This window comes from Arvicola amphibius, chromosome 1, assembly GCF_903992535.2.
Source record: "Arvicola amphibius chromosome 1, mArvAmp1.2, whole genome shotgun sequence".
NCBI classification, from domain to species: domain Eukaryota; kingdom Metazoa; phylum Chordata; class Mammalia; order Rodentia; family Cricetidae; genus Arvicola; species Arvicola amphibius.
The window spans coordinates 7,661,897-7,687,959 of record NC_052047.1 but is presented as its reverse complement, the minus strand read 5'-3'; the positions used below and the strand labels follow the sequence as shown (position 1 = coordinate 7,687,959).

Here is a 26,063-nt window from a genome sequence, read left to right as displayed (position 1 = left end):
CTGATATTCCTGTTAGCATCTCCTTGCTGCTGTGTGTGCTTGCATAGCTGCTACTGTGTGACATATGAACAGAGAGCTGCAGGAACTCCGTCATGGCCTGGACCCCCAGGCTCATCAGTGCCTTGTGCCGTCACTGCCGTCAGTCACGTTAGCAGTTCCCTCAACATCACTACAGTGGCTTACATCAAGTGACATCTATTTCAGTGTATAATTAATAAAACAAAGGAAAAAGTCAAGAGCACAGATTGGAAGGCATCTGGTGGAGATGGAGAGATGGCTCAAGCATTTAAAAGCACTGGCTGCTCTTATAGAGGACACGGGCTCAATTCCTAGCACCCACAGGGCAGCTAGTACTGTCGTAACTCCAGAGCCAGGGGGAATCTGATGCCTTCTTCTGGCCTCTGTGGGCCCAACATGCTGTGGTACATAAACATACCTGCCAACAAAACACCTATAAATATAAAAATTTTAAAATAGGAGAAAAAAATGTATTATAACACACAAAAACTGGGCTGGAGAGGACTCAGTGCTAAACAACACTTGTTCTTGCAGAGGACCTGGGTTCAGTCCCAGCACCTACAATGTGGCTCACACCCATCCTTAACTGCAGTTCCTGGAGATCTGACCTGCTTTTCTGACCCTCTGTGGGGACCTAGGCCACACACATGATGCACACACACATGCACGCTAAACACTTATCCTGAGTGACGGGGGATCCAGAGGGAGTCCTGATGGACTGGGGCACGGGGTCGGGGTGGGTTTTGACTTGACTGGTACTTCAGGTTTCCTGGCTGCTGCTGCTCGACAGAAACATGATAAAAGGGCACATGGAGGAAAGAGGTCATTTATGTAACATTCCACCATCCTATAAACTATGCCTGCCCAACATGAGGAAGGAATAAACACACATCAAAATTCCTGTCAAGGGCTGATATGAGAGTCACATCCATAGATACATAGGCAACAATTTTATTTGCTTACATTCTTTTACAACATCCAGAACCAGGATGGCTTCTTGAATTCCAGCTTGGCAGCAAGTAATGATCACAATAAAAATAGTGTGCCCCAACTGCTCTCAATGATAAATAAAATAAAGCATACGGTCATTTCCTAAGTCTTGAATTCAGATGGGTTACACATCAAGTCTTTTTCTAAAGTTCCTGAAACTTCAGGTGAGAATAAAGAGAGAGGCTGCACCAAATGAAGCGAGGTTTACCTAACTCCAAGGAGCCCCCGGGTGCTGTGACACGGGGGGGGGGGGGGGGGGGGGGGGGGGGCGGAACGACAACACATGGACACGACAATCTTGGCTAGGTGACAGCCTGCACTAGAACCCAGCAAACACTCTACTCATACGCTTCTTGCTTCTTAAAACAGATTTCTCAGACAAATCTAATGATGTGGTCTCAAGCCCTGAGTGTTTAGACATGATTTTCTTTGCTAGGATGGAACCTGGAGCCTTGGGAAGCTGCACAGTGGGTCAAGCATCACTCTACCTCCGAGCTACAACCCAAGCCTCTTTCTTGCTGTGAGACAGAGTCCCGCTATATCGCTGAGTGGCTTTGACCTCGCGGTTCTCTTTGCCTTTGCTTCCTGAGGGTACCACCAGGCTCAGTTTAATTTCCTACTCCAACATTTTCAATTTTTTTGTTTCTTCCGGTCTTTTCTTTCCACAAATTCCCCAGGACGATCCCTAGGAACAAGAGTATCCCTAGGGTGCGGTTGGAGGTAAATTTGTCCAGCAGTCTTCGGGTCTGTGGATGTCGACAGTGTATATCTGAAAGAGAGAGCAGAGCGTAGGCAGAGCAGGCAATCTATTCAGGAGAAGACATAAGATATAGGAAGCTGTATTACCACCCTATCTTCTAATGCAGAAAAATCAAACATTTCTTACTGGGAATCACTCGTACTGTGTTCTAACACTCTGGCTAGGGGTGTGAGAATGTTTTGAGAAGCAATCCATTGCTATGCTTGGTTCTAACCATAGGCTGGACTTTCTCCAAACAAACATGAAATACCTCCAATGTCCAAAGCTGACACAGCAGCTGGAGACTGCACACGACTTTCTGTGATGAATCAGTCAGGATACAGGTGCTCTGAAGTCGTTGTATGCAGCCCCTTCTGGCTATGTGACTAAGACAGACATGACACACATGGAAATTTTATGTTTCAGTTTTGGGTCCCATTTCCAAGACATACATTATATACATGCAAATATTGTAAACTTTTTTTTAAAAAAGTATAAAACCAAAGCTTTCTGGGCCTATGCACTCAGGGAAGGGGCCCTCCACCTGCCCTTGAGCACATGAACTTGTCGGCCTCTCAAGCACCCTTGGGTTCCAGCTTTATTTTCCACAGCAGTTTCTCAAATGAGGAAAGTTGATTTGGGCAGAACAACTCCATTCTGCAGGGTGATGAAAATCTCTGCAACATTCCTGGCTCTCACTCACTAAATGAGGAAGACATGTCTAGGTTACTATGACAACCAAAGATGTTCTACCCAAATGCTTCTGACTCCCTCCTGTGCTCACTAGGGATCCAGAGACCCAGATCTATGGCTAGCCACCTAGATCACCCACGTTCTCTTCTCCACACCAGCCCTGTGATGAGCCAAAAAGACGCATTCAACCTTCCGTCCTTCCTTTCTGGACAGGGTCATCACTGTGTAGCTGAGGCTGGCCATGGATTTCTGGATCCTCTTGCATCCCGAGGATTATAAGCCACCATAAACCACATTCCTGGCTGGCCTCAACTGTCCCTTTTCTATTGGGAAGTCTGCAAAATCAGGACTTCCTTTCACAGAGCAAGTTTCAGGACAGCCAGGGCTACACAGACAGATGAAGGAAGGAAGGAAGGAAGGAAGGAAGGAAGGAAGGAAGGAAGGAAGGAAGGAAGGAAGAAAAGGAAAAAAGTGTATGAGGACTATAGATGCAATTTAAAATATCAAGCAGCCCACACACTTCTTATAATACTTATAGAGACTTGTATGTTCCCCTCCTTTACCATCTAATACTTTAAAGTATACTTCCTATTTAAACCAGACAATTAGTTGATGACTGTGGGCCTTGTAGAACCAAGTTCCTCAGTTCTTGAGGATTCAGAGACTTCTGTAGAAAAAAAGATGAAACCCTGAAGAATCAACAAATCCTAGCATTGTATAGTGAGAATAATGCAGGTGTAATCTATGTCAGACCAATTCCTGTTGTGCATGTCACTCAAGGCTTGCCTACAATGACACATGGTTCCCAATAATACGAATAGAACACCATCTAAATACATGTTCATCATTACCTTTTTATCTTATTCAAAGAAAACTATGCAGCACTGTTACAGAAAGCAACCATTTTTCAGTCACTGATCCAGTTAAACTTAGATCTGGCCGATTATTTTACAAGTTCCTTAGGCAGGTTTCGGCATAAGCCTGCAGCAGCAGAGGAGCTGGGAAGCTGGGTGAGCAATGCAATCACAGCTGTTTTCTAGTGGACTCAGTCCGGTCACCTTAGCATTTCCCCTGGTTCTGTTTGTTGGGGAGCCAGGACTTAAAGCCAGGGTCTCGCTCACAACAGGCAACTCTCTAATACTGACCGGCATCTCCAGTCTGTTTCATCTGGAGATCAGGTCCTACTCAGTGGCTTAGGCTGACCTTGAACTCATGCATCCTCCTGATTCAGCTTACTCAGAAGCTGGGATTCCAGGCTACGGGGGCCCGTGCTTAATCTGGCTGGCAGTGTGGTCTCCACACTAATGGAACTCATGATTGTTATGTTTTAAATTACATTTAAATTACACATGCCTGTTGAGTGTGCTAGCACATTTGTGCACCACAGTGCGCATGCAGGGGTCAGAGAACAATTCAAGGTAGCTGGTTCTCTCCTTCCACTGTGTGGGTCCTGGGGATCAAACTAAGTCCATCAGACTTGATGGCAAGCACCTCATCAGATGAGTGACATGTCTGGCCCTATTTTACTATATTACTATTATTTTAAGGTTTATCAGTTTGCTTTTGGAGTGGTCAACTCAACCCACAAGGTTCAGCTACAGCTGGAAATTTCCCAGACAAATCAGAATTTCAGGAAAATCAAAGGAGAAAAAAAATTAGATTTATTTTTTTCTAAATTAACAAGGTTAATTTTATTTTGCTTGGTTTATTTTGGTTGTTTTGAGATGGTCCTGGCTGTCCTAGAACTCACTATGTAGACCAGGCTGGCCTTAAACTCACAGAGATCCACCTGCCTCCCGAGTGCTGGGATTAAAGGCAGGCACTATACCTAGAAGCATTCATTTTCTGAAATTGAGGAGGGAGAAGCAGTTCAAAGCAATACAAGCCAAGCAGTTTGTTCCAGGAAGTTCCTTGCCTATTTATCAATGGTTATTTTGTTTTAAATATTTTCCATAATTTATAGTAAGGAAAACTGAAGGGAAAGTAATGAGAAGATCAAACCTGGTGAGCTAGGTGGGCTCCTACCGCAGCCACAGCGGTGTAGTTAGGGGAGGGTCTGACTGCTGTTGGCGCCAGCCAGGCTCAGTGCTCCCAGCATGGCGATCCCAAAGCCACTGAGCCACTTCCTGGTGTTCTCCCTGAACAGCAGTGCCGTGGACTTCAGGCAATCAGAGCGTCATCACTTTTGTCCTAACACCAGGAATCGGAAAGAGTGTTTTGATATTTAATTCAGTAAGATGGAAATCACAATTCTTAAGTATTCAACTTAGCCTTTTTAAGTATATGTACAAAGTCATACAGCTGATCCTGCTTTCCAGCCAAAGAACACACATGTTAAAGAACATATAGCTACACCACAAGTTATAGAAAACCAGAGACTCCCAGCACTCAGGAGGCAGAGGTAGGCGGACGTGTGTGAGTTGGAGGCCAGCCTGGTCTCAGAGCGAGTTCCAGCACAGCCAGCTGGGCGCGGGTATTTAAAGGCATGCACCACACCTGGGTTGGTCTTTGTTCTTCCTGAGCTCCATTCCTCCAGAGCTCTCAGTTCTCAGTTTCGGTCTTGCTGGCGTCACAGATGCAGGAGGTGCTGCTCACTGCATAACCAACACCCACCACTCTCCACTTAGCCCAGCTGACCCCTTCATAGGGAGTTGGGTACTGTAACTGTCTCCTGTAACCAGCACCCACACATACACACAGAACAAATAAATAAATCTCCTTTTTAAAAAGTTCACAAGTATATCCTGACTAGACACACAAGTAGTAACTAACTGTGGTAGGGAATGTACTAACCATTTCAAAATGTATACATAATGACATAATATCACTTCATACACACTGAATATAAACAATGTTTATTAACTGTGCTTCAGTGAAGCCTAGCAAAAGTATAAACATAAAAGGTCAGGAATCAAGAAAAACAACAACAGGCATCCCAAACAAACCACACAAGGAAATACTAGGGAGCTGTAAGGACGTTTGTGCCTAAGTAATACTCTTTTAAAACAAGATTTATTTTCATTTATGTGTGCATGCTGGTGTCCATGTACCTTCCATGTGTGTGGATGCCATGGAGACCTGAAGGGGGAATCAGATCCCCAGGAGCTAAGGGCTACAGGCAGTTGTGAACCAACAGGTGGGTGCTGGGAACCTAACCCTGGTCCTCTCCAAGAGCAGCAAGTGCTCTCAATTGTGGAACCATCTCCTCCAGATCCCTCAAACACTATTCTTGAAATTTTACTCATACACTCATATGTATGAAGTGGTTAATGAATTGTCATGTCAGTAACAGCTTAGTTTGCCAAAACAGACATATCATTATATTTCAAATCGTGATATCATTCTAAGCCAAGGGACTACTAGGTATATTCAAGTGACAATGACAAAGAACAGATAAAAATATATGGGGGTGGCCAGAGATGGTGGCATACAACTGGACCCAGCATTTGAGGCTGTGGTGGAAAGGGCCCAGGAGTTCAAGGACAGCCTTTTGCAGACATGAGACATAAGAACCAGACTGAAGAAAGGGAATGTACTGCCTGTACAACTCTACAGTCTGCCTATGTGCTGAAGAGAGATACAGACAGACGTGAGAGCAACTGGTACAGAACTTGGACACCATCTGGGCTTGAATTTCAGCTTTGTTCCCACTACCCAGGGAACCATAGGAAGTTACTTATCCATAAAATGGGGACAGACAAGATCCTTCTGCGCAGGCTGTTAGAAGAATAACTTAGTTTTTGTAAAATATTTAAAAGGGTGCCCTGGAACATTGTGAACAAACATAATAAAGCAGCTGAACTGGGAGTAAACAAACGTGAAAATGAGCAGCAATTTTTTGTGGATAGAGGGAGCTGGGAATGGTTTTCTTTTTAGGGAACGATTTCCTTTGTCTAACTTTAAAGTCCACTGTGCAGATCTGTAATCCTATCTCAGAGTAGAAGCAAATGAACCAGGAACGCAAGGTCATCCTTGGCTACACAAGTTCAAGGCCAGCCTGGGTAACGTGAAATGTTGTCTCAAAAAATCAAACCAAACTAGACAAAGAAACAAAAACGGCTCTTAGAAACCACAGCAGTTAAACCGAAGTTCAGAAAAATATATCATTTCTTTACCTGATGGGCATAAATAGTATCATATATCAGTGTCCACATAACTCCAGAAAAATAAAGAGGCAGGCATACAGCTGGGTCACAGGAACCCTTGACAGCAGACCATCCAAGTAATGCACCCCAATTAAAAGTCAGCCCTGCAATCGGGGGAAGCAGAACGTACGTCAGCACTCCACAGGAACATAAGGCGCAGGGCGGCACATGTCAAATGCTCACTCCAGTCAGGCCCTGCTACACTGCTCTGAGTCCTTCACATAACTCTCCTCAACCTCCTGTGGCTGGTTCTTCTTTGTACATCTTTAAAAAAAAAACAGGCACAGAAAGTTTAATGTACCTAAGAATAAGGTACCTAAGAAGTTTGTGCCTGGCAGAGCCATCAAACTGCGAGTGCTGGAGTCGGAACGCAGACATACCAGGCTCCAAACCTGTGCTCTTACAGGCTCACTCTAGCTCCTGGTAAGCTATGGGAACACAGTACAGACAACACTCACTCACTCTGCTCCCTCAGCCTCTGTGAGGTCTGTACACACATCTGTGCACTAACAGAGCCTACATTGCCCTGCAAGGCTGATCACCTCCTAAGCTGCAGGCTAGAGGCTCAGCCCTCTGCGGACACCTCTCTCTTTCTGCCTACACAGCTCTCAAGTCATTCTGCACATATCTTTCCCTTTCCTACAGCGTCTGTTCCCACTCTGAGCACCCCTCCTCTCCCGAAAGCACATCCACGTCTGCCGCAACCACACTCTATGCCATGACCTGCCTGTCTCTCGGCCTCCAGCTCCTTGAAAACGGTGACTGAGTTTTAGTCACATTCATCGTCCAAGTACCTGGTGCAGTTTCTGCCTGGCGCAAAGTCCAAGTAGGGACTCAATGAATGTTTAGAGTAAGTATATTGGCTGCATTTGTGTCAGGCACAAACATTAGTTTGAAAACAGTTTCTTAAACTTCTACCAAAAGATTTCCAGACCCGCTGGAACATTACTGTCTATCCATGAGGGGTAAACACTCCATCACAACTTTTCTACAAGTCAAGTCCTCATCCCTTCATGAAATCTCCCTGATTCTTTTCCCTTACTGGAAAATGGTTCATAGAAGTAGAATCAGCCTAGGAGTAGTTTAGAATATCCTAGAAAAGGACAGAAAAGTCTGGAAGTAGTTTCTGACCCTGCCCATCTATCTACCTACCTACCCTCTGCGTCTCCCGTTCATGCACTTTCTAGAGTGCTTGTGCTCTGTGACGCCCACGCTGAGCGGCAGGGAAAGATGCTCCTTAGTTGCTCACAGTTTACTAATGCAGAGCCAGAGAGCTGCAAACACATTCTCGCCAAAGTTTCATAGACTGGGAGCTGTCGAAGCCATCAATTTCCACCTTGGTTCGCCCACAGAAATGCATGCTACCTCACTCCCAAACTCCTTAGGACACCTTGATTAACCACCGTTTTATGGCCTAGCTAGGATTTTAAAGGCACTTAAGGAAAACAGTAATCTTGATAATTTTAACAAATAGCTAAGATTTCCCAGCCAATTAAAATAACTAACTAAATTCCTTTGAAGCATAAAGAGCTAGATCCAGGACAGGCTCTAGAAACTACAGGGAAACCCTGTCTCGAAAAACAACAAAAAACAAAAAAACAAAAAAAACAAAAAAAATTTATTCTTCAGAAAACTTGACGACAGGCCTGATAATCATAGACACGCACACACACACCCATGCACAATATAAAAACATGGCAGGGCAGTGTGAAGGGAAATCTTTCGCATGTCTCAGTCTTACCCAAGGCTAACTGAGGCCAAAACGTGATTCTCTTCATCAGTGGGTAGGTGACCACAAGAAGTAAGGAACGCCGCGCCCAAGGCTATGCTGGAAACAGAAGCACACGATTAAGGGCACATCGCTAGAAACCAGTAACCATTTTCAGGTCATTAGTACCCTGATTGCAAGGTATTTTGTCTTAAGTAATATTTTTATGAAATTCGGTCCTAGAGGTTTGCCTTTGCCTACTAGAGACAATGATTCAAAAAGCATTTTAAATGTCACAAAAGAACCAAACAAAACGACAGCTAACAACCACGGTACTTTCATGCATTAGGCACTATGGTAAGTGCTTCAGCTCTGTTCCTTCTGAGCTTCACTAGCAACAGAGGTTCCTTTTGCAGAGGAAGCTGAGCACAAAGAACTGAAGGAACAGACTTTTGGTCCATGCCTCATCTTGTGGGAGACCAGGGTTTCAAACCTTTGAGAGCATATCGGGCTTCAGCATCCTGCCAATTCAAACAATCATGTATTACAGCTTGTTCAAAAACCGTAAGATGTGCAGGAAACTGTGCGTGCATGTGTGCGCACATGTGTATGTGTGCGCACACATGAGGGATGAGGAAAGAGGGCAACTTAAGATGTGATCCTGAAGAGACATACCTTGTTTTTTGTCACAAGGCGTCTTAATGGAACCCCGGAGCTCATCATTCAGGACAGCCTAGCTGGCCACCAAGCCCCAGAGATCTGCCTGTTTCTGCCTCCCCAGTGCTGGGAACTGCACTTATATGGCAAGTACCCCACCATGTGAGCCATCTCCCTAGCTCTCCATGTGTCCAACAGAGAGTTCATCAGACCAAGGAGAGTCCCTTTCATGCATAGCATACATTACTTCTTAAGAAAGAAAATAGGCCAGGTGGTGGTGGGGCAAGCCTTTAATCCCAGCACCTGGGAGGCAGAGGCAGGATCTCTGTGAGTTCCAGCAGCCAGGATCATTTGGTGAAACCCTGTCTCAAAACAAACAACAAAAAAAGAAAGGATGGAAAGGAGAGAGATAGAGAGACAGAGAGAGAGAGAAAGAGATGAGAGAGCGATCGAGAGAGATGAGAGAGAGGAGCGCGCGCGAGAGAGCCGAGCGAGAGAGAGAGCGAGAGAGAGCACAATACTGTAGTGGGCACGCTCTCTGTCACCCTCTCTCCTTACTCAGGAGCACTCTGAGACAACATCTGATGCTGGGCCTATTTAGACTGACCCAAGAAAGGGCCCTCACCACTTTTCTTTCTGCTACTTAGTTACAGACTCTGGGAAAGACACAGTTCACTCTTTATGTTAACTGAGCCTAACCACTTCTGCTTCCGGTACTCAGCGGTTACAGGCGGCAAAGTAAAACTATACACATACCTATTGCTATCTACACACACACACTCGGGGATGGGCCTTGCGTCCCATCAGGAGCATCTAGAGCAAACACTAAAGGTGCTTCAGAACCAGCTGGTCTCCCGCACTCCTTCGCTGAAGCGTCCTGGATCTCACAGCACAGTGAGTTCTTACTCTTAACCCATGGATGGATGCTTCACAAGAATAACAGATTTGTAAGAGAGAGAATTCTACATTCCACATTCTCTGATCCAGAGGACAGGGTGTTACACATAACTCTGCAACCACATGTATCTGTACCTGTAGTAGTTCAAGCACAGGAGAACCCCCCAGTGCCAAGGTTCAGTTGTCCCCCAAGGAAGACGAAGGACTGGAAGATTGAAATGTCCTCCAGCTGCAATTGGGCGATTTGCTGTTCTCATAACCTCAACAAAGGAAAACAGACACCTTAACCTCATACACCTATTCAATTGTTCGTTAAAACACTGATTAATAGACAGGTCCCTGAGCTGGTGGGATGATTCAGGGGGCTGGGCACCCGCCTCCACGCCTCCTGACTGGAGACAGCGCCTCAGGACCCACATGACGGAAGGGGAGAGATGCCTCCTCCACTTTTACTCTGACTGCTCTAATGCAGTGCTTACTTAACCCATACAGAAAAGCACATGCTATTTTAAAACTAAAGTGAGGGCTGGAGAGATGGCTCAGCAGTAATAACACCGGTTGCCCTTCCAGAAATCCTGAGTTCAATTTCCAACAAATCACATGGGTAGCTCACAACCACCTATAATAGGATCCAATGCCCTCTTCTGGTGTACAGGAGTACACACAGACAAAGCACTCATATATAAAATACATAAGCAAATAAACCGTTGAAACACACACACACAATTACTTATTTATACTTACATACATACATACATACATTTATACATACATACTGAAAGACCCGAGGCAGGCACTAGAGCACAAATATGAACAGAGCGAAGTCAAAATTTGAAGTACTACTGAGAACTAAAATCACGTGTTTAATGTTTAATGTGGCTTTAAAGGGCAAGTGTTTGTCCACCATTCCCACCCTTCCCATCCTTAAACACAAAGTGTCTTCCTGATCTCGATGCTTAGCCACTGAGCTCAGCAAATACACAGGTCCTGCTTCCATAGGAAGGTGGGTAAAATTGACTGGAGCTCTCAGGAGAGAGGGAACCTCAGCAGGAAGCGGATAAGGCCAGCACCCTGTTCTAGGATGGTAAGCACTACATGAGACGTGAAGAAAGATGAGCTGAGTTTGCACATGGGTAGTGGTTGGTTTTTTGCCACACTCCTGAATGGGTCTGTGCTATCGGACTGACTACGCTGAAATGATAAATGGTAAAGTCGGCTGGAGGAATGTGGATAGCGCTGTTAAACACAGGGATCATGACTGCTGCTGATTCTTCTCCCCCCTGAAATGTGATTATGTCAAATTCAAACACACATAAAGATTATAAGCAAATTTTCAATGTGTTAGAAATTAAGAACTTTAGATATGGGATTAGAAAGCCTCACATTTGAGACTATGTTTTTAACCTATTGTTTGCCATACAATCACTTGGATGGTAAATTATCACCTCAGTATCAACGAGCACACAGAAGTTGTATTCCCCAACAGCAATCCACTCATCATTTAGTTCTGCAGCAAGTCACTAACTACCTCAGTGCATTAAGCAAACCCCGAGCCATAACAATGTCCTTAGTGATGGATAACACTTTAGTAAAATGGGGTAAGACTGCAATTATCCAGGACTTTACTTCACCTTTTAAAGAAAAGATGACATATTAAATCCCCAGGCAGCACTAATCTCAATCGATGGGAAACACTGCTCAACACCTGAGCTTTGTGAACGCCATTTACACAACCAGACCCCTAAAGGGAAACGGAAAAGGTGGCTGCCTTGATTATCTCTTAATGAAGCTTTTCTCTGAGATGACAGCATTAGAAATGGTTAAGAAATGGAGCTGGAGAGATGGCTCAGCGGTTAAGAGCACTGGCTGCTCTGTCCAGGTTCAGTTCCCAGCAACCCACCCACACCACAGCTCATAACTGCCTGGAACTCCAGTTCCAGGGATCTGACACCTTCACACAGACATATATGCAGACAAATACATGAATGCACATGAAATAAAAAATAGTTAAAAAAAGAATATGGAACTCCTATATATCTGTATCATTCCGTTCCATTAATGACATCCTGGGAAACAGATGGAACCAGGATTTTGATGTCAAGACACACAAAACCTACTAAGACTCCTGCTCCAAGGCCCTCCATTTTCCCCGGATGTCACTCTCTCTTTCCCTCTGTCACTCCTTGATTCCTACAACCGCACAGAGTGTGATCTGTTCATGCTTTTCCTTTCTCTTGACATAAGCACCGGAGAATCAACCCACACTGTTGACTGGATCATTTGGCTGTTGCTGCAGTTTTCCAGAGCATAAATGCATCATTGCATGGTCTACTCACACAGGAAAGAACTGGCTTGTTTCAGTTTGGAGCTATAGGTAAAGCCACTACATTCATATGCAAAATGTCATGTGAACATAAGCTTTGTTTCTGTGGAGGAATGCACAGGCCACCCCTGAATGACAGGCTGTGTGCCTACAGGAAAAACAAGCCAGATTCTCTACCCACACCGGCACAGGCCGATACGTGAGCTGCTCTAGGCCAGCCATTTAGCGCTGCCCTGGTTTTCCATTTCAGCCACTCCTGGTAGGTATCTGTAGTGATACTTTACTGCCCAGGTTGAAATTGTTATTTAAACACAAAGCTAATGATGTTAAAACAAAAATGTGTACATGATACTTGCAATCTTGGCATCTTTCTACTGGGATGGCTCTATTCAATGGATTGATCAGATTTTTATTTAGTGCTTGGCTCTGAGAATGTTTTGTATACTGGTAGCCAGGTTGGTATGTGGTTTCAAAATATTCACTAGTGCATACTTTAATCCTCTTAAAGGGCCTCCAACATATCTAAATTGACTCTGGTGAAATCCAATACAGCAATATTCCTTTTTATGAGCTATATTTTCATCATTTCTCCTTCCACACTGTGCTCAAGAGCTGGCAGACTGTGATCCATCTTAACTGTGGGATTTGTTTACCATGTTGACACAGCACCCACCCTTCCCGTAAAAAAAACGTAACTTACACAACCTACACTTACACCCTTTGGCCAAATTTCAGACATTCGGCTGCTATTTCTTCAGGTATTTTTCAGTATTTCCTTATTTGAAACCCAAGCATTTTTATGTGTCACCAATCTCCTTTATTTTTATTTCATTATTTTATGTGTATGATGTTTGCTTGTATGTATGTCTATGGATCACGTGAGATGCCTGGTGCTTACCAAGAGCCTGGAAAGGGCTTCAGATCCTCTGAAACTGGAAGTCACAGAGTTGGTGTGAGTTGTCACGTGGCACTGGGAGTTGACCCAGGTCCTCTGGAAGAACAGCCAATGCTCTTAACCACTGAGCCATCTCTCCAGCCCCTCTAATCTCATTTTAAGCTTGTTTTAGTTGGGTTATTGACATCACTTTGGTCAGGGGAAGGGACTGCAGATGCTGCCTAATTATTTCCAGGTGGAATTAGAGGCGCACACTTGCTCCTGAGAAATAGGCTTTTGTGGGTGCTTGGTTTGGTCTGTGCCCATTTGTGTCCCCAGCTTGCTGGCCTCTTCAGTTCCAAGATTGAGATATGTGAGACAAAAATAATACAGAAAACTAATTACCATGCTCTTCTGGGGTTCCTGGGCCTCTGCCACCTTTTCCTCTCCAGTTGGTTTTGTTGTTTTCTATGTGGCAGCCGGAGTTTCGGGTGTACTTAGTGGGAAGGATAAAGGACAGCACATGCGGTCCCCTTCCTGAAGCACAAATCAGACTACGTGAGTGGTTACAGGGTGGGGCTGTCGCATGCTCTCTAAGGCTGCTCAGTCACACACTGTGCCTTTTCATGTATTCTTCAATATGTACTTTCCAAGCTCAACAGTCCTTAGACTACTGGAGGGTAACTAAGAACAAAATTCTTTCGAATATTTAATCTCAAATGTTCACTTTTACAACAACACATGGTTCCTCACACACGTGCTAATTTCTAGCACTGGTTCTCATCTTCTATAAGCCTTACACTGAGCTTTAAAAAAGGAACGCTGAACTACTTAAGCACAATCTGAACTCTCATTTATAACAACATGCAGAATGAATGATCCAGGAATATCAACATTCAAATCAGGTTTTGCATTTGCTGGCCAATCAGATAGCCACAGCTGTCTGTATGGCACGAGGTGCCCATCACATGGTTTCTGGCCCACTTCCATCCCATCATGTTCTTGGGAAACACATGCACCACACAGAGGGGAGATAGAGACCAATGTCCACTACAGTGCACTTCTGTCTCACAGTAAGAAACTAACTATAGTAACTAAGAGTAAAACAGGCCACTTGTGAGAAGTGTATTTTAGTAAGTGAGCTCTTGTAATAACACTTGTTGGCGTATAATTTAAAACTCACACACTCAGGGTCTGGTATTTTCCACTTCTTAGTCTTGGTCCATGGCCGACTGTGGGTAACTGGAACTTAAGAGCAAACTGAGTACAGGGACTTTGATGGAGCCAATGCTAATGCCTGCCTTAGTCATTTAAACTAAGACCTCGGAGGAAGGGATGACTTATCTTTAGACGTGGAAAGGTTCAGGGTCAATTTCTAGCTATCTCTCCTACCTTTAGCTCCTCCATTCTAAATTGCCTGCAAAACTCCAGTACACATCTGCCCCGCTCCACTCCTCTGCTGGAGGGAAGTGAACTACCCTTTGCAACAGTGGTCAGTCATGGCAGACGTCAGTGGTATCGTGTGATGTCATCATTGTACTCTGCAGAAATGAGAAGCCTCCGTTCCTTCCCAGGGTGAAGCTACCTTTTTATCGAAGTCACGGTCCCACATGTCATTAATAGTACAGCCCGCTCCACGCATCAGAATAGCTCCAGTGCCAAAAAGTGACAGCATGTACCAGTCAGGAAAACAGCCTGGTTCAGCGGCCAAACCAATGCTCCAGGTGCACGGCAAGTACAGCAGCCAGGTTCCTAAACAAAACCAGAACCACACATAAAACAGAAACGGACACATTTAAATCAGATAATTGCTTCATTTTCTTAATCACTGTTTTGGCTTCTGCTGCTGTGACAAATACCATGACCAGTGGCAACCAGGGAAAGGGTTTATTTGGTACGGCTATCCCCCATCACAGACCATCATTAAGGGAGGCAGACTGATGCTTACTGGCTTACTCAACCCATTTCTTCTACCACCCAGGACCATCTGACCAGGGTGGCACTGTCTCTAGTGGGTTAGGCCTTCCCACTTATTAATCAAGAAAATGTCCCGGGCAACCAGAAGGACACATTTTCTCAGTTGAGGCTGTCTCTTCCCAGATGACTCTAGCTTGTGTCAAGCTGACAAAAATACCCCCCCCCCACCACACACACATACAAAACCAAATACACAGCACAATCACCACATCCCCCCAAAAAGTATAATCAAAGTAAAACATAAGACAGGCCAATGCCTGGAATTACAGCACTGGGGAGGCTGAGGCAGGAGGACCAAGAATTCAAAATAATGGTTCCTAAGCTATAGAATACCCAGAGCACAGTGTAGCAAGACCTTCCTTGGCCACAGGCCCATATTATGATTATGAGCTCACTTACTGAGAGCCTGTAGTGGTCTCCAAAGATGAGGCAGCTCTTGCAGACCAAAAAGTCAGGAGACCACCACGTGTAAGGGGGCAGATAGAGACACTAAGTATCTGAAGGCTTAAGTCTTAACTCATTCATCATCATCCGAAACAAGGAAAAAGAGCATCCACCTCACTGAGTTTTTAAAAGAGTAACAATACTAAGCCGACGGTTATGAAATCTGAACTTGGGGCTAACGTAAGCTACAAGATTCTACCTACCCGTCTACAGGCAGAATGAATCAACCAACTTATATTAAGATACATACAAACCTGGGCAGTGGTGGTGCACACATTTAATCCCACACTTGGGAAGCAGAGGCAGGCGGATCTCAGTGAGTTCAAGGCCAGATTGATCTACAAACCAAGTTCCAGACAATTAGGAATGTTAACACAGGAAACCCCTGTCTCAAAAACAAAATAAAACTAAAAGAGATGTAACATACATAGTACAGTCAGTTTTTCTCTTGTTTTTAACTCCTGAAGTAATAATATTAATATCCTCGACCCCCTGTCACATGACAGCACTGATGAAGCACAGAGGACGTTTAGGAGTGAACTCCAAGGCACAGGCAGCAGCGCTGTCGGGTCTTGCAGAACACCTACAGACACTGGCATTTAACAAGTGGCTTTAGTGGTCGGTGCTGTGTGGGAGGAGTAGGAGCTGTACACCGTAGAGGACAAAGCCTGTCACTTTGTTTAAAGATGCGGCCCTTCGCCGGGCGTGGTGGCGCACGCCTTTAATCCCGCACCTCGTGAGCAGAGGTGGGCGGATCTCTGAGTTCGAGGCCAGCCTGGTCTACAAGAGCTAGTTCAGGACAGGCTCTAGAAACTACAGGGAAACCCTGTCTCAAAAAAAAAAAAAAAAAACAAAAACCCAAAAAAAAAAAAAAAAAAAACCCCAAAAAAAAGATGCGGCCCTTCTCAGTGTGCTCCCTGCTCTCCTGTGTGTGGTTCAAGAGGTGAGCGCTCAGCTTCTGTCTAGCCACGGCTTGGTGCCATGGTTCCTTGCCATGATGGATCTATCCCTCTGGAAACCACAGCCCAAATAAACTTTTCTTCCATAAGTCGCCGGATTATGGTTGTTTATCACAGCATAGAAGGTAACTAATCCAGGGACTGAGGGCAGGATTTATCCGAATCACGCTGGTTAAGATGGAGCTCTAACCCAGCATCTGGCTGCAGCTTAGGGTCAAAAACCTCTCAGGTCCCATACTAAATCTCAGCAACACGGACGTTCTACATGCTTCAGCTCTACTGACTCCAGGAACACTTCTGTCTGACTCCTCTGTGACACCCTAACACCTTCGTTCCTATGCTATTCTGTGAAGACAGGCACCGGGTAGGTACCAAAATAGGCTACAGACAGAAATGTTTATTATGAAAGGGAAAAACATCTCTTGGAGATGAATAAAATGGTCAAATTCTGAAAGGGATGGGCAGAACAAAATGCCCGTGTATACTGGGCCTACTATGATCTCTAATTATATATATTCCTTAAGACAACAAAATCACCCATGGAGAAGGGAAAATGACACTAGCCAGCTTGGGTGGAAAGAGTGCCACCTGGTGAAACTTCTGCAATAATGCAGGCTTTGTGGGGCTCAGCAGTATTGTGCGGCCTACCTTATGGGAGGCCTGAGTTCCAATCCTGGTACTGGAAAACAACAAGGAACTTTGTTACTTGCCTTCTCAAAAAACACTGAAGCCTGATAGTGGCCTATGAAAGTAATAAAATATAATCCCACAGGGCTGGAGAGATGGCTCAGAGGTTAAGAGCACTGACTGCTCTTCTAGCGGTCCTGAGGTTCAATTCCCAGCAACCACATGGTTGCTCTTAGCCACCTATAATGAGATCTGGTGCCCTCTTCTGGCATGCAAGCATACATGGAAGGAATGCTGTATACATAATGAATAAATAAATCTTTACAAAAAAAAGAAGCCGGGCGGTGGTGGCACACACCTTTAATCCCTGCACTCGGGAGGCAGATGCAGGCGGATCTCTGAGTTCGAGGACAGCGGGTCTACAAGAGCTAGTTTCAGGACAGGCTCTAGAAACTACAGAGAAACCCTGTCTCGAAAACCCCCCCCCCAAAAAAAAAGCAGCTGGTACTGAGAGTCCGGATAGTGGGTGCTCTGTTTAAAGAAACAAAACAAAAACAACTATATATATATATATATATATATATATATATATATATATATATATATAATTCCACTACAGTAAAATAATAACTTTCTCAAAAGAAGAGAATTATAAATATTAAGCCATAAATTCTACTGCCAATTACTGCTCCTGACACATGGTAGGGGCCCCAAACCATTTGTTGAGTGAATTCTATCCTGTCTTCATCTTATTTAGCATCAAAACATGCAAGCCAGCATTTTAAGATACTTAACACATAAAACTATAAAAACAATTTTCTCTAATCCCCACTACTATTCTGAAGAAACAGTGGCTAATACTAATAAAGGCACTAATAGTGCCCTTATACGCAGGCACGAGTCAAAGTATCTATCACGGTGTAGACAGATGTTAAGAATAATTTTAAAAAGTCAACATTAACACTTCCCTTTTATACATAAATGAAAGTGTAGTGATATGAAGTAATTTAACCACACTCCCTTTGCTGAATGGAGAAGGGCCAAAGAGGTCTGGGTCTAAACTTGGCTCATGACCATTTTATAGAGTCCTGTTACATATACAGCCGCTAGAATAATGTTTAATCGTGGAAGCAGGAACAATGGCAGCTGTTGATCTGTCCTGCATGCCTGTAAGTCTATCCTGTAGCTTTGTCATAAAGAATCTAAGAACAGAATTATAAAGTGCTTGTGTAAACCTTGAGTTACATAACATGCTAACAATTGCAGGCCTACCTTCCATTTAGAGGCTTTTGTACTTTAATCTCTGATTGTTAAAATTCGGTGCCTGAATCCCAAACAGGAACAAACACATGTAAAGACTATCAAAAGCAAGGCCTTGCTGGGTGCGGTGCCACTTCAAAGACTGAGCCAAGCTCTGGGTACAAAGCTAACAAGCCCTTGTCTCAAGCAAAATAAAATAAACCCAGCATGGTGGTGCACACCCATAACCCAAGTAATTGGGAAATGGAGGCAGGACAGAATTCAAGGCTGGCCTCAGACTAAATATGGGACCCTGTCTGAAAACAAAACACCAAAAACCCACACAAGGCCACTTTGGGTGGGTCTGGATAGGAAAAGGTGCAATAAAGCAATTTACACCATTTGGATGTACTTCTAGACCGAAACACTGTATGACACCAACCATCAACCACTGCCAGAATTCAGCCTCCACCTCTTCCTGTTACCACTTTCTTCCTTTCAGCCTGTCTCCCATTGTGTGGTTTTGCAGGCAGGCTATTTTTTTTTTTCCAAGACAGGGTTTCTCGGTAGCTACAGAGTCAGTCTGGCACTTGCTCTTTAGACCAGGCTGGCCTCAACCTCAGAGATCCGCCTGCCTCTGCCTCCCGAGTGTTGTGATTAAAGGTGCACGCCATCACTGTCCAGCAGGTTAATATTCTTAATACATGGCACGTTTTTGTTTTCTCAGAGCATATAGCTCAGACTGGCCTGCGACTTGAATCAGTCGTCCTGCTTTAGCCTCTAGAAGGCTGCATTACAGGTGTGAGCCACTACATCTGGATTTCGAACATATTTCTCCAAGATCTCTTTACTCCTCTGCAGCACGGTGCTTCCTTTGGAGTGCTATTTCTTCAGTTTTTCAAGGACTGGAGACCCTTAGTACGTTTTTTCTTGTACATGACCTACACCAGAGATTTGTTTCTATACTTTCCTAGGTCATCAACTCTTTTCCGACCAAAAACAAATTCTTTGAAAGCTGATAGTTTCCCTAGCTTTCTATCACTAGGGCCGAGTAAATTCCTTTAGTACTGCTGGGCTGCGCTTTAGGAACTCCGTGCATATGGAGCTTATATTGTATCACAGCTGTCAACGGTGCTTACATTAGTAACCGATAGGCACTATGAAGAGCAGGAGAAAAAAAAGAAGGGGGTCGTAGTAGAAAGAGATGACGTTTACAGGCAATCCGGAAGCGCAACACTGTCTACGTCAAAGCCTGGCACCAACACTAGGTCCGCCTATAACGAGGAGCCTTGGTTTCTTCATTAATCTTACTAATGTGCCTTTGGGCCTTATAGGATTGGCGGCAGAACCGAAACTAATGAATGCAAGAAATGCTCCAAGTCTGCAAATCGCCAAGCGTGGGCTTCGAGAAAGCAAAGGTGCGCTAGAGTCATCTCCGAAGGGGCTTCGTGGAATTCATGTTTATTGCAATCACTGTCCGCCCCGGGGCTGAGGACAATCGGGGGTCCCTGGCTGAAGTCCTGACCACGTCCCGAAGTTGACCGGCCCACGGGTCCACCACTGGCAGCCGGGGCCCCGCCCCACCCGCCTCCTCACCGATGGGTTTTGTCCAGGCGCATGAGGCGCAGGTAGGGCTGCAGGGGGCGCGGCGCCCAGTTCACCACGGCCGCGGCCGACAGGCTGAGTGCGCGCCCGCGCGGCGCCCCCGGGACCGGTGCCCGCCAGTCCGCGCGCCCCAAGCCCCTGCCGTGCGGGCCAGGGGCCAGCGAGAGCCCGCACGGACATCGCCGCCACGCCGGCGTCACCGCCCTCAGGCCCCACGCCAGCCCCGCGCCCCGCAGGCCCAGCATAGCGCCCAGCTCGACGCCGCTTGCTGACGTCATCCAGGGCGACCCGCCGTGCGGCGAGCATGCGCAGTGGTGTCGAACAGCCGATAGCTGGCTGGGTGGGAACTCAACTGGCTTTACGGTGTGGTTGGTTGTCTGTGTCTGTGTGTGTGTGTGTGTGTGTGCGCGCGCGCGCGCCTGAGTGCGTGTCTGTTAGGTTGCCTATGTGTATGTAGAAGTGTCAGGTTGTCTGCATGTATGTAGCAGTGTGTGTGTTTGTGTTTTAGCTGCCTCCATATATGTGCATTGCGTGTATATGTGTGTATGTACGTGTCAGGATGTCTTCATGTGTGTAGCAGTGTGTGTATTAGGTTTGTATGTATGTGGAAGTGTGTCAGGTTGTCTGGCGTGTATGTGCATCACGTGTGTGTTGCATGTATGTGTCATGATTAGCACCAATGATGTATATGTGTGCTTTATCAATTCTTGTTTAATTTGCTTAATCTGGTTTCCATACACCCTTGTCTACTCCGCTTGGAGCTGCGCTAATTTCTGTTCTGTTTCTTTTTCCATTTTTTGCAATTATAACAGGTTTCTGAAAAGTTTTCTTCATTTTTTCTTTTGGAGTTCTTGATTGTCTCCATGAACTGTTTAATTTCTATGCAACATTGCTTCACTTTTTGCTTAGAACCATCTAGTTCAAGGTTTAAGCTTTTGGTTTCTTGGTCTTTTTTGTTTTTTTGTTTTGTTTTGTTTTTCGAGACAGGGTTCCTCTGTAGCTTTGGAACCTGTCCTGGAACGAGCTCTTGTAGACCAGGTTGGCCTTGAACTCACAGAGATTCGCCCACCTCTGCCTCCCGAGTGCTGGGATTAAAGGTATGCGCCACCACCCCCGGCGTAGATAAATCCCCAACACACATGTCAGATGTGTTAAAGCTCACAACCGGTAACTCCAGCTCCAGGGGAATGTGACGCTCCTGTCCTCTGAGGGCACCTGCTCCCACATAAATACAAAAATAACAAAAAAACATCTAAAAGAGTTTGAGGCCAAGTCAGGGAGAATGAATGACTTAGATGTTATTGCTGTGCCCAGATTACAGCCCCCAGAGAGGCCAGACTGTAATGAGTAAGGTTTGTATGAACTAGTTCAGAACTAAACTCATCTTCAACCCCCGTTTGCAGTGAGGTAGGGAGGAGTTAGAGCTCCTCTGTGGGCTTAGCTTTTAAAGGCGAGAATTACAAGCAGGCCTTTGAAGCTGCTTTTGCGCGAGTGCAAGGTCTTTGCTCTGTCCCACCCTGTTACGTCAGCTAGTTCTTTGTTCTTAGAGCAAGGCCATACTGTTCCTGAGTCAGGCCATCTTTATCAGCCTATACCAGGTGGCCGGGCATAATTTCTCTGGTGGGAGGGGGGGAAGGCCCACTATCTTCCTGGGAACAGCTAGTCTGGGTTTTTATTTTTAAAGCATTTTGCTAGAAAATTCCTTCTCGTCCCTTGAGAATAAAGGGCGAGGGTCTCACAGCTATAATCATACAAGTGAAAATTAGGCATTGCGTTTATTCAGTGGAAGAGGACAAGGAAAATAAGTTCAGACTTATGACTGAAGTAGGAAATTATGTCTATGCCTGATGGTTCCTTTTCTTCAGAGTCAAAACCTCAATGTTGGGAGGATGGGCTAACTAGGTAGGAGGGTAAACAGAAGATAGTGGAGGAAAAGGCTCCATCCATCCACCCATCAGAGCAGTGACGAGGATCAAACTCAGGGCCCTTTGTCTGTTCTAGGCTAACATTTTCCCAGTGGGCCACAGCTTCAATCCATCTAAACAGACTTTCAAATGTAAGAACCTGTACCCTTTAGCTTTCTTAGAAGAATAAACATGCAAATTAAGGCTATAAAATTATTTTATTTCAAATGTGAAAATATAAAACTGCTTGCATAAAATTTGAGAGTATTGACACATCCAAACTCTAAGTGTCTAGCTTAATCATGTACTCAAACTCCAGTTTGAGATAATATTCATAGCAGACACAAACATACAGAATTGTAATCCTTAAGAGGTTATAATCCTGGGGGTAAATAATTACATCTGTTACTTGATCAAAGCAGGGGACTGTAATGTCCAGTGCCGTGAATCTCACAAACCTCTCTGGCCCAGAGGTGGATTGCTTGATGACAGGCTTCGAATGGTCAGGGGCGGTGACTGGGTGACTGGGTAAATGGCCAGAGAACCTATCCCTGGCCAGTAGGACTTGAGACTTGAAGAAGGCTTTGCTGGGAGAACCCCAGGAAGATGCCCTTCAGGCCTGTAAGAAATCGCTCATCTTCTTCTGATTGCTGCCAGATCTCTGAATCTGTAGACCAGTCCAGCCATCGTGTGAGCAGGCCAAGACCAGAGCAGTGCTACAGGCTGGTGAAAGAAGCCATTCCCTAGTGATGTGCCCATTGGCACAAGTTCTTAGTGGGATTATAAATGTCCTTACTTAGAGGATTCTGTTTTGGGCCAAAGCTTCCCAAGAGAAGCAAGAACTAATGGTGTAAGAAAAAGTAAACACTAGGATGATTTGTGACATGTCGGGCGTTTCCAGACACTCTCGCAATCACCAACCGTCTCCTTTACAGTCATTTCCAGAGTTATGCCAACCCTTCCCTCTCGGTTGGCACTGGTTTTCTGTGAATTTGTAATACTGCCCCACCCAGCCATCCTTTCCTCTCACAGATGGTTTCTGCAGAACAAAACGAAGAGGCACGGGGCCAGTCCTCTTCATCTTAGCTCCTCTCAGGTGTCAGCAGGTGCAGGTCTTTTACAGCCCAGTTGAAGTTGTGGCAATGAACCTTTCCCTGACGGAGCCACATCAAGGCTCCTGACAGACAGATTTGACAGTCTCCTGACCAAATGCTACTAAAAAAACCACCAAGCTTTAAAAAAGCCATGACATAACCTTCTCTTATTTACCTCTTGGTCGTATCAGAGGCATTCCTGTACATTTTAATAACCCCCAAAGAATAGTGCAATGCAAATGCTAAGCATCATTTGGCACATGGTGCCCGTTAACTGTCATCACCTTCCAGGGTTTCAACTTAGATGAAATCACCACACTCTTCCCAACACCGACTGTGCCCCAGTCGTCCCGAGGCTTCTCGAGGTAGCAACAAGTCGGCCTTCCTCCACCCTTGTGAATAACAACCCCTGCCTCTCATCTCAGGGCTACTTCATGCCTTTTATTTTCATAAACAGCAGCCAATTTTAGCATTTCTTATGACAAAAAAACCCATACGAAAAGGCAGGCATTCCTAGTGAGCTGCCTGGGCGGAGAGGTTTCTCTGTTAAAGCTGGTAGGGTCTGGTCGTCAACCATCTTCAGGGTCTCACCGTTCAGTTGGACAGATCTACAGGAAGGAGAGACACTCTTGAGTGAGGCAGGATGCGCATCGCACTGTGGCCCCGACAAAAGTTGCAAAATAGTTTTAAACCAGGAGGACTTCAGCGGCAGCTGGCGCTGTTATTTTGTATCTCAGCAGCGAGGTCAGACCAGGTGTTTGACAAAATTCAAACTACGGTGGGAAAGTAACTGAACCAGAGAGCATCCGGCCCTTTAGAGAAACATGCACAAACGGTTGCACCTACTTTCTCTGCTTTTCAAGACAGTGTCACAATCCTATAGCTCAGGCTGGAACTTACTCTACAACCCCGGCTGGCCCTCAGACTCCCAGTGACCGTCCTACCTCCACTACACCTAGGTTCTTCATCTTTTTCTAAATGTTTTTTGTTATATATAATAATTGACAGGATTGATAAGTTGTTTTTATGTCATTCATGAATACATGTGACGTATGTATAATAGTCATCAATCTGCTTGTGCTACAACTAATCCACTATTGAAGATTTTAGATCTACACCATTTTTCATACAAATACCGTAACAAGCCAGGCCTGTGGTCCTAGCACCCAGGAAGTGGAGGCATGAGTTCATAGCCAGCTTTGACTACACAGCTTATTCAATTCAACAGGAGACCCTATCTCAAAACTCCAAAAACAACAAAATCTAGCAAAAGTAATCATTATATCATCTTACTTTTAATATCTCGGACATTCCTTCCATCTTTCTATGCATATAAACCACATCTACTTTAACTCAATGGGTGTAGTGTACATATTTTCTTCTTTAGATTTATTTCATGTAGGAGTTTGTATCTACACACCAGAAAGAGGGCATCAGATCCCATTATATCCATTGGTGTGAGCCATCATGTGCTTGCTGGGAACTGAACCCAAGACCTATGGAAGAGCAGCCAGTGCTGTTAAGCACTGAGTCCTCTCTCCACCTTGTATATATTTTCTTAAAACTTTCTTTTCATTTAATACATCCTAATGTTCGTTCACATCGGATGGTCTCCATCAACCATATTAGCTTAATGAACACACAGGATTCTATGATATAAATTCATTAGTACATTTACTTAATCCTCTACTTTTAAATACCTGTTTCCATGTGGCATATCGTGTTTTTCTTTCCTTTCTGAGAGGTTCTTTCGTTGTAGTCTCTGGCTGGGCCTGAAACTCACTGTATAGCCTAGGCTGGCCCCTCACCTGTGGGCCATCCTCCCGTTTCTGCCTCCCAAGTGCTGGATATGCATCAACAGGCCTGGCTTGTACTTTTTGTATCCTGGTTCGTGTTTTAAAGCTCTTCACCTCTTCTTTTCTAAGACTGGATCTCACTATGTAGCTCTGACTGGCCTGACACTTGCTCTGTAGACCGGGCTGCCTTTGACCTAACAGGTCCACCTGCCTCTGCCTTCCCAGTGCTGGGATTAAAAGTGTGCTCCACCACTTCCTGCCCCACCTCCCATCCTCACTGGGGTCAGAGGGTAGAAACTGGTTCCATATAACCTTGTTAGACGCTCAGCACCCAGTCCCAGAACTCAAGACATCCTAACAACATGCCTCAGATGGTGCCAGGGGCTACCACCACATCTAGACATCCTACCGAATGCCTCAGTGTGTGCCACGGGCTACCACCACATCTAGACATCCTAACGACATGCCTCAGGTGTGCCACGGGCTACCACCACATCTAGACATCCTAACGACATGCCTCAGGTGTGGCCACGGGCTACACCACATCTATTCTAAGGTGGATTCAGTCCACCGGCTTTGGTTTTGTTTTTATGTTAATATATCGCATCAAGTTTATATGAGGTAGGGCAGGAACTATGACTATCTTCAGGAAATCCCACGCAAAATAGGTCTTTAATAATATCTCCGAATGGTGGTAGGAAGAGTGTTCAGATGAAATGAAGGGCCATTTGAAAAATGCCTAAACAAAGCCGAGCAGTTGTGGCGCAGGCTTTAATGCCAGCACTGGGGAGGCAGAGGCGGGTGGCTCTCTGTGAGTTTGAGGTCAGCCTGGTCTACAGAGCGAACGCCTACCAAAGTCCTCTGATCAATTCAGTGTTTTGCTACCTCAATTTGAAGGGAAAACTTGATTACTATTAATTAATAGTGCTGTGTAAGATGGGCACACAGAGAGACTCCACCTGCTCTGGCTGTGGTGTTACTAGCCGTTGCTTTAAGGAAGGGTGTTAAGTGGATTCAGTGGGTGAGGGTAGGGTTTTATACTGAGGGAAGTACCGGTTCCATGTTTTGAAGATCGAAACAGAAGGATAAGGAAATAGAAGCTAGTTCTGTTGAACTGTAGGTGAGATAAATGTTCCAAAAAATTAGTAAACAGCATGTTTGGCAGAATTGAGGAGCCTTGGGAAATTCACCTTAGTTAAATACAAAATACTGTTTTCACTTAAAATATTTTCATTCACTGGGCGTGGTGGTGCACGCCTTTATCCCAGCACTCGGGAGGCAGAGGCAGGCAGATCTCTGTGAGTTCAGATGCCAGCCTGGATCCACATAGAGCTATGTTCCAGAACAGGCTCCAAAGCTACAGAGAAACCCTGT

General features: G+C 45.1%; 2 protein-coding genes across 2 annotated transcripts in view; both read right to left on the bottom strand.

Moving 5' to 3' along the window:
• Nucleotides 1–1,289: 1,289 nt before the first annotated feature.
• Nucleotides 1,290–20,143, bottom strand: Coq2 (coenzyme Q2, polyprenyltransferase). The gene is given in 13 exon segments (XM_038349036.1): nucleotides 1,290–1,738; nucleotides 1,741–1,777; nucleotides 4,442–4,489; nucleotides 4,491–4,606; nucleotides 4,609–4,630; nucleotides 6,556–6,689; nucleotides 8,327–8,393; nucleotides 8,395–8,413; nucleotides 9,983–10,011; nucleotides 10,014–10,070; nucleotides 10,072–10,107; nucleotides 14,630–14,802; nucleotides 19,894–20,143. Coding segments are annotated over 13 exon segments (1,107 nt in total). The 5' UTR covers nucleotides 20,141–20,143; the 3' UTR covers nucleotides 1,290–1,616.
• Nucleotides 20,144–23,340: 3,197 nt separating this feature from the next.
• The window catches only part of Hpse (heparanase), a 34,501-nt gene continuing 31,778 nt past the window's right edge, over nucleotides 23,341–26,063 (bottom strand). The window contains 2 exon segments of the mRNA XM_038345378.1: nucleotides 23,341–23,385; nucleotides 23,387–23,501. Coding sequence (XP_038201306.1) covers nucleotides 23,341–23,385; nucleotides 23,387–23,501 — 160 coding nt within the window.